Below are 12,429 nucleotides of genomic sequence, written 5' to 3' on the forward strand. Positions count from 1 at the left end.
ACACCATGTTGATACGGTTGTCTCCCTGTGGTAAGTCTAAAGAAATTGTTTGAAGCCCTTCATTAAAGGGCAAAAAGGTATCCTAAAATGCTAAGACATTTCACAAAAACACATTTTTTTTAATTCCTAACTTGTTAGCACCTGGAAAATTTTCCATCTTGTACACATATCCACACCTATCTCCCTCTAAAAATACTCTGAGCTTGTCGACACCTGAGGGAGCACCTAAATATAAACTAATACGTAATGAACTAAAGTAGTGAGCCTTTAAAATGCACATATTTAAAGTTAAGCCAAACTTCAGAAATTTGCCTGCTTAATGTAAGAACATCAGCATTCATTACACAAACATGTGTCAGCCAGTAGACTAAATCACACTTATGTTGTAACTAACCCTGTCTGATTTGGAGAACAATATGTGAGAAGCGTAAGAATATACAAGAAGCAGATACCACTCCTTGTTTCTTTCAGAACTCTGAGCTTTGCATAAGATCTCTGATGATATAAACCAGACAGACACTAAGCAATTATTTTCCTAACATCTACTTTACAGTTTCTTCCATGCCTTCCTTTAAGAAATACTGTATGATTGGCAATGTCTAACATGGCCAGTATTAGCTAAAGAGAAATCAACTCTACTACAATTAATACCACAGAGCTGTTCATATTCTCTAACTTCAAATAACTTTAATTAAAAATGTTGCATTTAAACGTTGTTTTAGCAGGCCAATTATTAAAACTAATTACAAAAAAAAGACAAAGAATTTTAATAGGATAAGAATTAATCAATGTATTTTTGTACCTTTCCTAGTATTGTATGCAGTGGCTCCTCTTCTTCTCCGTAGCCCGGTCCATCCATTTTCCACTGCTTCACAGTTTTGTCATCACCAACCTAGATACAGTTATTATATGATTTTAAAGACTAATAGTTGTAAACACATATATCAAATTGCAAATGTATCATTTCATATAGTAACACATGTACCCTTCTTTCATTATCATGTTTATTGATGCATTTATTTTCTACAACTTTATCATAACAAAGATTTCTAACAAACACATAAAGCATATAAAATAAAAAACCCTCCTCCATTGCTGGTGGGAATGTCAACTGGTACTACCACTTTGGAAATCAATGTGGCACTTTCTCAGACAACTAGGAATAGTGCTTCCTTAAGATCCAGCTATAGCACTCCTAGGTATATATCCAAAAGATGCTCAAGTACACAACAGGGACATTTACTCAACCATGTTTGTAGGAGCTTTATTCGTAATAGCCAGAATCTGGAAAAAAACCAGATGCCCCTCAGTGGAGGAATGGATACAGAAATTGTGGTACATTTGCACAGTGGCATACTACTCAGATATTAGAAACAAGGAAATCACGAAATTTGCAGGCAAATGGTAGGAACTAGAAAGGATCATCCTGAGTGAGGTATCCCAGAAGCAGAAAGACATACGTGGTATGTACTTACTTATAAGTGGATATTAGACATATAATATAGGATAATCATACTAAAATCTGTACACCTAAAGAAGCTAAGCAAGAAGGAAGACCCTGGATAAGATGATCAAAACTCACAAAGAAAGGCAAATGGGATAGACATCGGAAGAGAGTGAAAACAAGCAACAAGACAGGAGTCTATCCACAGAGGGCCTCTGAAAGACTCTACCCAGCAGGGTATCAAAGCAGATGTTGACTGATAGCCAAACTTTGGGCAGAGTGCAGGGAATCTTTGGAGCTCCACAAGGAGAGCAACAAAACCAAAAAATCTAGGCACAAGGGTCTTTTCTGAGACTGATTCTCCAACCAAGGACCATGCATGGCGATAACCTAGAATCCCTGCACAGATGTAGCCCATGGCAGCTCATTCTCCCAAGTGGGTGTCCTAGTAATAGAACAGGGGCTGTCTCTGACATGGACTCAGTGGCCTGCTCTTTGATTACCTTCCCCTGAGGGGGAAGTACAGCCTTACCAGGCCAAAGTGGAAGATAATGCAACCAGTCCTGATGAGACCTGATAGGCTAGGGTCAGATGGAAAGGGAGGAGGACTTCCCCTATCAGTGGACTGGGGGAGGGGCATGAGAAGAGAAGAGGAAGGGAGGGCAGTACTGGAAAGGGATGAGGGAGTGGGCTACAGCTGGGATACAAGTAAATAAATTTTTATTAATAAAAAATTTAAAAAACAAAACAAAAAATTAAAAAACGAAACAAAAGAGTATGAGTAAAGCAAAATGAAAAGAACAGAGTAAAGTTAGGTCATATAAGAATAGTATTTCAAATCAGAAAGAGAATATATTATAATAAAATGAGTATTAGAATATAAGATGAATCATTTATAAAGTCTTGAGCCTGGCATGTTGGCACCCACCTGTAATTTCAGCATTCAGAAGGTTACGGCAGGAGGATGGTGAGTTCAAGGCCCATATAGGCTCCATGGTGAGGTGGAGGGTAACTCACTATCCTATCTCAAAACAACAAGCATTGAGAAAGGGGGCTGGGCTGGAGAGGTAACTCAGAGGTTAAGAACTCTTGATGCTCTGGCAGAGGTCTAGGTTTGGGTTTCCAGGATCCATATCAGGCAGCTCACAACTGCCTCTAACTGTAGAGGATCAAATGCCTTCTTCTGACCTTACCTGCACCATGTGGTACATGTACATTATACTCAAGGTACACACAAAGACATAAAATAGTTTTTGTTTTTAAATCTCTTTTGCCAGTGTGGTGGCGCATTTCAACCCCAGCTCTCAGGATGCAGAGGCAGGTGGATCTCTGTGAGTTTGAGGCCAGCCATATCTACATAGTGAATTTCAGGCAAGTCAAGGCTACATAGTAAGACCCTATCCCAAAACAAAACACAGAAAGCATTTACCCTGCAAACAAGTAGATCAATCAATCCCTCGAACCCATGTAAGCACTGTGTGGGCATGGCAGCTGACTAGTAATTTCAGCCTCAGAATTCAGAATCAGGGGCTCCCAAGAGCAAGATTGCTAATAAGACTAGCCCTTTAGTCAGAACTACTGAGGAACATTCTTGAGGATCAGAGGTTGATACTGAGGTCTCTAAGCATGCTAATTCTTATGAATACATATACATGCACACCACACACACACAAAGATGAACAAAAGAAATTTGAGCCAATCTGATGCCACATACAATAAATTTCAGATCATTTCAAATGTAAAAAAGAAAAGGAAAAAAAAAGATGTAAATGCTTTCGAGAAGGCTTTTTATACCATCTTAAAGTAGACAAAGCCCTTCTCTGCATGTCACACAACTCCAAAACTATTAATTTCATGGCTTTCAAACTGAACTACATACAGACCTCCAGGGAAGTTCTTAACACCCCACAAGATAATATTTTTTTCCACTGTGCTAAAGTTACAGAGTTATGAAAACATAAGGGTGTCACCTCAGCCAAAATCAAAGTGAGTCAAAAAATTGTGGCAATTTAGACTTGGATATCTGATGGCCATGTTTGAGACAAAACTCAACTTAGTATGCATAATATAATTAGGCTTATGATTAATAACACAAACAGCCATGTATGTAGTACTACGTGACAGTTAGTAGCCTTATCTGAAGAACTTGGGACCAAGTGCACTAGACTTTGGAGGACTCACACCTAGGAACCTGATGAGCTCCTTAGGAAGGAGACTCTAGGCCAAACTTGAGACCTATGATCTGAAGATAACTTCATACAATATTCTTAATACGTTGTGTATGAAGTCGTTTTATAGTCTTTCACTCTGGCATCATGCTGATGGGTCAAAAGAGTGTTCTGAATTTCAGATTTTTTTAATTAGTCATGTTCAAAATGTACCATATTTCTGGTTTTAATTTAAAATGTAATTTCTATGAATACTTTACATGCATTTACTTCTTCTGCCTGTCTCAAAGGTTATATTCTTGGAACAACATCTTCTCAGCCTCTTCCCTTCTAACTCCCAATCTAGAAGTAAAATGTTTCACCTTTTATAGCTTATATAAAAGTGAGACACTATAGTGTTCTTTTTGTGACTGGCTTATATCACACAGTATAACATCCATCTACACTGCTGCAAAAGACAGGATTTCCCCTTTTTCTTATGGTTCAGTAGTATTTCGCAACATCTACACACCAAAATTTCTTTATTTACTCACAGACACGTAGGTTATATATTGTAAAGAAGACTTTATTCATTTTGAATGCTTAAAAAAAGGCAACCCCCCCAATCATACAGTAAGTAGGGCTGAGTATGAAGTTTAGTGACAGAGACTTGTCTAGCATGCACAATACTGTTTGATCCCCAGCTCCACAAAAGGAGAAAAAAACACTATGATATTATTACAGCATCAATTCAGATATCTGGAGAAACACTAACTGGCTGAACAGAAGTCTTAGCTGGCAGCAGCTCTACCTGCTACCCAATTCCTTTTACCATATACAGTACATTCACTGGTCATGCAGTTCTATCTGCTCTATGGCTACTAAATGCTTTCCTAGTTAAAGAGAGGCATTCTGCAGTGCCACATTCATTACATCTTTATGTTTTTATATTTTCCTCATACTGATGTCATAGTAGAATCTCAATCATTAATTTTCTAAGTTCTGACTTTTCTTCTAAGTCCTAGAACTTCCTCTATAAAGGACAGTCAGCTTTACTCAAATAACCTGTATTGAGTCCAATTCCTCACACAGACCCTTCCCCCCTCCTCTAAACATGCTGACAGCTGCTGACTTCTCCTTTTCTACAGCATGAATGACTATCTTCCAGTGTACCTCTCAGTCATGAGAAGGGCACATCAAGCCTCCAAAATATTCACTCTGACCACTATTTTTTGTAGGTTTTATTCACTAGGTAACCCCAAATTATTGCTTATGCCAACACTGAGAATTGCCTATAAGCTGAGTATTCATTTCTTCAAAGCAAGCATCTAAAAGTACAGCAGGGAATCTCTTGTTCACCTCTTATAAAACCATCAATGAACTTGAACTAGTATTTACACATCAACGTTCATAACAGCATTACTTATAATAGCAAAAAAGTGAAAACAAACTCAAAGTTCATTGATAAATGAATGGGTAAAAAATTGTGGTATATTATATGCATCAATGTTAATATTATACAGACTCAAAAAATCTCTAACATATGCTACATCACAATAACCTTGACTTCATCATGCTAACTGAGTAAGGTCAGGCAACTACACATACAAAAACTATATGATTCTATTTATGTAGAGCATCTAACATAGTTAACCAGAGCAACAGAAAGTAGAACAGTTGTAGCAACAACCTGGGCTGAGAGGGGAATATGGGAACTACTGCTTAATGAATATTGTTTTAGAGTGGTAAATAAGGTCTGAAAGTGGACAATGATGGTAGCACGATGATAGAAACATACTGAATGTCACTCAATTATATACACAAAAGTGGTCAAAATGGCAAATATGCTATATACTTACTCTTCCTCCTGCACATATTTTTCAGTGATTCCTTGCTAACGAAGTACAAATTTTTCATCTTAGCACTAAATGTTTCCCATAGAAAGTTACATAATCATTCTATCATTGCCTGAATTCCCATTAACCACACCTCTCAGTGCTCAGAATATTAGTTCAATGGTGTTAAGTACAGTAAGTATGAGTAAGGCTAGACTGCTTAAAGAAAACTTGGACTTTTTAAGGGTTAATATGTTCTTTTGTACTCACAAGCTCCAAAGGCCCTTGGAACAAATAAATGAGCTTGAAAATAATTTATGCAATTAGATCTTTCCTGTGAATGTCAAAGACTTAATGAGTTAACAGTACACTTACAGTAAAAAAAGAAGTCCCACAAAAGCGAGTGCATATTCCTCTTACAAAACCTTCATGTGCTTGTATTGTTCGGATACATTTTCGTTTAGTCAGGTTCCAAATTTTAACCTATGATAAAACAGAAATTTTAGTGAACTCTAAATGTAAGAATATTTTAGAAATCTCACATTAAAAAGGCTATGACTCACACTACCCAGGAGGAAAACCAAAGTCCTTTAGATTACAATAATGCACTGCGTATCTATAAATGTGTCAACAAGCAGAAAATCCAACCTGTCAAATACTGTTGATGCTAAATTGTTTCAAAGTCTCTTCCCTTAGCAAAAAAGGAAATTAGTGTTCAACCATCAATAACAACTTCTATGAAAAATTCAAATGCCTTTATTATAAACATGATACATTTATATACTGTCAAATTGAACCTTACACCACTGAACTTTACCATTTTAAGATTAGATTTAAAAACTACTAAATGTTATGTCAGAGTTTAGGTTTAAGAATTAAACTTAAGTCAAACTGAGCATAGTCAAAAGGAAAGAAGTTTGCAATAGAATATGTTAAACAGTAAGATTTAAAGTGACACTTGCCTCTCCATCACATGCCCCAGAAAGGACAGTAGCCAGGCTCTTTGGATGCTTTGCCAGGCAATTGACTCCATCACGGTGACCATCCAGGGAAGCAAGGAATGGTTTTGCAAACACTCGTTCCAATTTGGTAGCATTTAAAGCCCTTACATATTCTCGTGGGACTTCAAAAGGATGTAAGGTAGGATCAAAGTTTCTTGGAACTGGAATAAGAATAATCTCTCTTAATAAAATAATTCACATTTACTATTTCATGTGGAAAGCCCTAGCTAATCATGTAATGTATTGCTCAATAAGCCTCTAATTAGGAATATTGCTTTCTGCCTAGCACGATGAAAGATACAAAAGTACACCAGTCCACCTACAAACCTTTTCAAATTTATGGGAAAATCACGGAATATATAGTCCTGTATGAGTAGAATGTATACACACACATACACACACACACACACACATACACACACAGATTTCTTTCTGTATGTCCTGCCATATTCAACTGGGTTATTACTATACCAGAATTTTAATTCAGAACATGGATCTCTGGCAAGAGATCACATCCAAAGACTTTCTAGGTCTGTGTGATCTAGCTGAAATGTAGAAATGCCAGGTGGTGGTGGTGCAGGCCTTTAATCTTAGCACCCAGAAGATAGAAGCAAGCAGACTTGCGAGTCCAAGACCAGCCTGGTACAAAGCAAGTTTCAGATAAAGAAAAGCTTAGGTCCAGGCGTGGTGGTCACACCTTTAATCCCAAATAATGAAGGTAAAATTAGTTTGTAGAAGGAAGATGTCACCTAATTGAGTGGCAGAAAAAGTGATGAATCAGACAAAGATTTGACTGAACAGGATACGCCCAACTCTCAAAAGAACAGAAAGGGAGACTATTTAAGAGCAGTGTACGAAGAAAAAGGAGTCAGTTTTACTCGGACTGTAATAGAGAGACAGGCTGCAGAAAGAGAACAAGTTAGACTCAGGTGAAGACCTAATGAGCCAAAGACTGAGAAGGAGCCAGAAGATTAAAACAGAGTGATAAGAGTAAGTGTGAGGCTAAGCTGAGCAATTCCGAGGCCAAGAAAGAAGCCAGTTTGAATCAGTCAGCTTGGAAAAGAGTTTGAGCTGAGTTGAACCATCCAGCCAGAGTTCAGAAAGAACTAGAAAGGGTGGGTTTATTCAACAGTAAGTCCCAGAGGCTGAAAACATTCTAAGCCTGGATAAGACTGTATAGAGAGGCTAGACACATCCTGGACTAGGCCTAGGTTTAATCAGGTGAATAAAAGTTACTTTTACAGTGACCTTACACATTCTTCATTTGTACTGCTATTGTTCATTTGTACTCCTACCCCTAGCACAGTATTTGGAACAAAGCTATGATAAACTTGTTCAACTAAACTCTATGTTGCTTGTGCCAGATGCTCTATGGTGCTAAACACTGTGCTGACATATACACACAACACTGTGATTTTAACTACATCCACCGCTACTATTTATTGAGCAGTTTACATTTGTTTACTTATTTGAAATGCATTGGCATAGTTCACTGAATTCTGGACACTACTCGAAATACCTTCTTAACTCACACAATCTTCATAGAACCCTACAGGTTACAGCTATTGCTATTTTCAACTCTATAATTGGTGAAACTGAGGCACAGAGAGGCTAAGTAACCCACTCATAGGGCCATGTTCTTAACTAGTCTGCCAATAGGTTGTCTCATTCTAAGCCCATGTCCACCCAAAACTGACATGTACAGTAAATACACTTTCTGTTCAATTTCACCCTGCTGTCTTTGTTTTCTGACTCCCTACTAATGGCATTATCATATCCAACATGCACTAAACTTTGGTCATTTCTGAATTCCATGTTCCATAGACTCCAATCCCCAAGCTCAAACACTCATCCTCTCTGAAACAGTCATCCTTGCATCTGCTAACTTAGTGTCTGCCCTATTACCTTATACCTGGACTATTACATCACTCCTATTTGAATTGGCAACAGTTTAAACTGCTATCAGATTAATCAAGCACTTGTCTTTCTCATATTCAAAATCTTTTAAAGGCTCCTTACAGTAGTCAATAAACTTTTAGATTGTGTGTCTTGTTGTAAAGACAGTTTTTGAGGTGGTATATTTAGTTAAAAGCATATATTAAAGATGCTTAGTTTTTATTAAGATTGTTTCCAATTAAGCCTCAGGAGAGAAAAATTCAAGGCTTCCAAACATGTTTCTCAACATCTGGTTTTAGTGGACAAAGATTCACTGATTTCCCACAGTGCCGTGTTAACGAGATGCTGGCATACAGCAATCAAGCTCTTGCTGGCATATTTTTCTGTGGTGATTCTCTAGAGCTGTCAATATTTATTTAGTACATTTACTTTTTGGTCATATCCATCAGGTTTGCAAAAGCTTTTTTTGATATATGTTTAGAACTGTTCTATCTACTCTGATGTCAACAGCTGTTCCTACAATTCACTGATACTTTAATAGTTAAAAGAAGGTAGATCATGCTGTTACCAAGTATTCTCTTGTAGACAAAATACATCATCATTATAAACAACATGATTAGTATAAGAGTTTTTAAAAGTGAGCACATTTCCAAGCATATATTTTTAAGAGAATCTCTGAACAGCACAAGACTTAAACAACAAAACAAAAGCTTAACAAAACCTAATTTCCTTACTTATCATTAAAATGGACTTGGAAAAGCTGAAAATGGTACTATACACCTTTAATCCTAGTGCTCCAGAGGCACAGGCTGGTAGACCTCTAGAAGTTCAAGGCCAGTCAGGTCTATATAGATAATTCCAGGCTAGCCAGGGTTACAGGAAGTCCTGACCCAAAACAAACAAACAAACAAACAGGAAAAGGACTTGGAATAGATTATATACTTTTCACTGCTGGTGGGAATGTAAACTTGTACAACCACTCTGGAAAGGAATCTGGCACTTTCTCAGACAACTAGGAATAGCGCTTCCTCAAGATCCAGCTATACCACTCCTAGGCATATAGCCAAAAGATTCTCAAGTACACAATAAGGACATTTGCTCAACCATGTTTCTAACAGCCTTATTTGTAATAGCCAGAAGCTAGAAACAGACCAGATGTCCCTCAGTGGAGGAATGGATGCACAAATTGTGGTATATCTACACAATGGAATATTACTCAGTAATAAAAAACAAGGAAATCATGACATTTGCAGGTAAATGGTGGGATCTGGAAAAGATCATCCTGAGTGAGCTATCCCAGAAGCAGAAAGATGCACACGGTAAATACTCACTCATACAGACATATAATATAGGATAAACCTACTAAAATCTGTACACCTAAAGAAACTAATTAAGAAGGAGGACTCTTGCTAAAATGCTCAATTCCTATCCAGAAAGGCAAAGAGGCTGGACATCAGAAGAAGGAGAAAAGAGGGAACAAGTCAGGAGCCTGACATAGAGGACCTCTGAAAGGCTCTGCCCTGCAAACTATCAATGTAGATGCTGAGACTTATGGGCAACCTTTGGGCAGAGTGCAAGGAATCTTATGAAAGAAGTGGGAAATAGTAAGATCTGGAGAGGACAGGAACCCCACAAGGAGAGCAACAGAACCAAAAAATCTGAGCACAAGGGTCTTTCCTGAGACTAATATTCCAACCAAGGTCTATGCATGGAGATAACCTAAGACCCCTGCACAGATGTAGCCCATGGCAGTTCAGTATCCAAGTGGGTTCCACTGTAATAGGAACAGGGACTGTCTCTGACAGGAACTGATTGGCCTGCTCTTTAATTACCTCCCCCTGAGGGGGAAGCAGCATTACCAGGCCACAGAAGAAGACAAGGCAGCCACTCCTGATGAATCCTAATTGACTAGGATCAGAAGGAAGGAAAAGAAGTCCTCCCCTATTAGTGGACTTGGGGAGGGCATGCATGCAGAAGGTGGAGGAAGGGAGGGATTGGGACAGGAGGAGGGAGGGAACCACGGGGAGGATACAAAGTGAATAAAGTGTAATTAATAAAAAAAAAATCCTAAAAGAAAGCATGTTAGTATTCATAACTACAGAAAAGTTTGATAATTTCAAAAATATTTAGTTCACAGTTAGGTTCTCCTAAGAACTTTGGCATAATAAAGTCAAGGAACTTCTGCAAGAACAAATATTTTACAGTCTTTCCTTTCATTCTATAAATTACTATACCCCACAACAAATATGCTACACTATTCTAAACGTAGAAGCAAGTTCTCTCTTGTCAACCCTACTCTTTCCAGGATATGCAGCAAACGGCTGAAATGAGGTGGTAAGGTCTTGTGCTGGGACTAAAGGCTTGAACCAAAGGGCTAGTTCAGCTTGTTTTTTAAGATAGGAAATAAACACTGATGTTCTAATTAATGTTCTAAACGTTCTAATGGTGACGGATAGTCTAAACACCTACTTTTAGAAGTACAGAACTAAGTTCAAACTCCTTTCTGGTCTTCGATGCCTGGACTCACTGTCTCATCTGCTTCAAGTACTTCCTGAAGCTCAGCTCAGACAGGTTTATTTCCTATCACCTAAAACTACCTTGCATTTCCTTTTATATAACACCCCTTCCATTAAGACTTAACTTTCATCTACACCTACCCAAACCTTACACATCCCTTTAAAATATTCAGTGTAAGTCTTCTGAATCACAATCATCGTATCCACTTCTAACTTCATTCACCTAGCCAAGGACAAACAAAATGACTAGCACTAATATAGCACCTTCTGAATATCATACACACTAGATACAATACTGTGTAACTCATATAAAACTACATTTATTTGTGTAAGGTGCTCTTACACATTAACCAGATACATCAGAATTATCAAGGATATTTTAAAAATAAAGGTTCATCAGTACTTAGTCTGGTATTTACACATTACACAAAATTTACAAGAAAATGACACTAAAAAAATGGTAACAAATGTGTTTGTTTTATATTTTATAGTACTCCAAAAGTTCTATTTTTTTAATTTTGATTCTATTTTAACATTTCATTATAATATAAAAATAGGGAGAAAAAAGATGTTAATAACAAAAATGGCTGTATCTCCTAGCATTCACTACTATGTCCAGACTGTCACCCACCCATGTATTCATTCTTTCACTCATTCATGCATTCAGACACTTATGAAGAAGCTGTTTATGTGAGTCATTGTCTAAACACAGTATGCTTTACCCCCTCTTTGCAAACTCAGTCTGATAGAAAAGCCTGCTAACCAATATGTAATCATGAGACAACGTGATAAGGACTGACAGAAATTCAAAACTATGTACTGGAAGCACAGAAGAGGATACTGCAATGCAAAGGGGCATGTGCAGAGTGTAAGTATGTAAAGACTATGCTTGAGAGAAAGCTTCCCACGTGTACGGCTCAAAGAGAAAGCCTGAATTGCACTCATATTGGCAAGGGCAATGCAAGCTACCTACCAGCAATGCACTTGATTGGTGAAAAAGGTGAAGAAAGACCCAATGATGTTCAAAGACTCAAAATAATATCAAATCCAAGTCACAAATCTATTTTGTATTAAAGAAATACCTTGTTAAAGCACCTTGGGGCAGGAACCATAAACCACATCTTGAGAATGTTCATACACACAAACACACAACCTGTAGTTACCAAGAGTTACTATCACTTATTCTCATTCACTCTAAAGACATAATACTTCTTTTCTGTGCCTTAGTTATATCTACTATTCTCTTCAGTTAGAATGGCCTGTCCTTACAAGATTGTTGCCAAAAACTCATTCATAAAGGGTCGGCATGCTAACGGGAAACAGAGCAGTAAAGAAAAATAAAACTCTCCAACTTCACCTTAACCATTCTCTCCTCAAACTCTCAAGAGCAGTCAAGAGAAAACTGAGTCCTTTGAATCTCTTCCCATCTTTTCTCCTTTCCACATCCAGAAGTAGATAATCTGAAGTAGTAAAGTGCCCAAAGCGCAGCTAAGTTTTTTAAAAACTTGAATGTTGGGTGCTGGAGAGATGGCTCAGTGGTTAAGAGCACTGTCTGCTCTTCCAAAGAATCCGGGTTCAATTCCCAGCACC

At 37.7% G+C, this 12,429-nt stretch overlaps 1 protein-coding gene across 1 annotated transcript in view; it reads right to left on the minus strand.

Moving 5' to 3' along the window:
- The window catches only part of Dcaf13 (DDB1 and CUL4 associated factor 13), a 30,472-nt gene that overhangs the window by 17,516 nt on the left and 527 nt on the right, over positions 1-12,429 (minus strand). Inside the window, exons 2-4 of the mRNA XM_021658782.2 lie at positions 6,389-6,588; positions 5,802-5,909; positions 803-892 (exon numbers count right to left, since the gene is read on the minus strand). Of these exons, the coding sequence (XP_021514457.1) occupies positions 803-892; positions 5,802-5,909; positions 6,389-6,588 (398 nt within the window). The remainder of the gene's footprint in view (positions 1-802; positions 893-5,801; positions 5,910-6,388; positions 6,589-12,429) is intronic.

This window comes from Meriones unguiculatus, chromosome 8 (assembly GCF_030254825.1).
Source record: "Meriones unguiculatus strain TT.TT164.6M chromosome 8, Bangor_MerUng_6.1, whole genome shotgun sequence".
NCBI lineage: Eukaryota > Metazoa > Chordata > Mammalia > Rodentia > Muridae > Meriones > Meriones unguiculatus.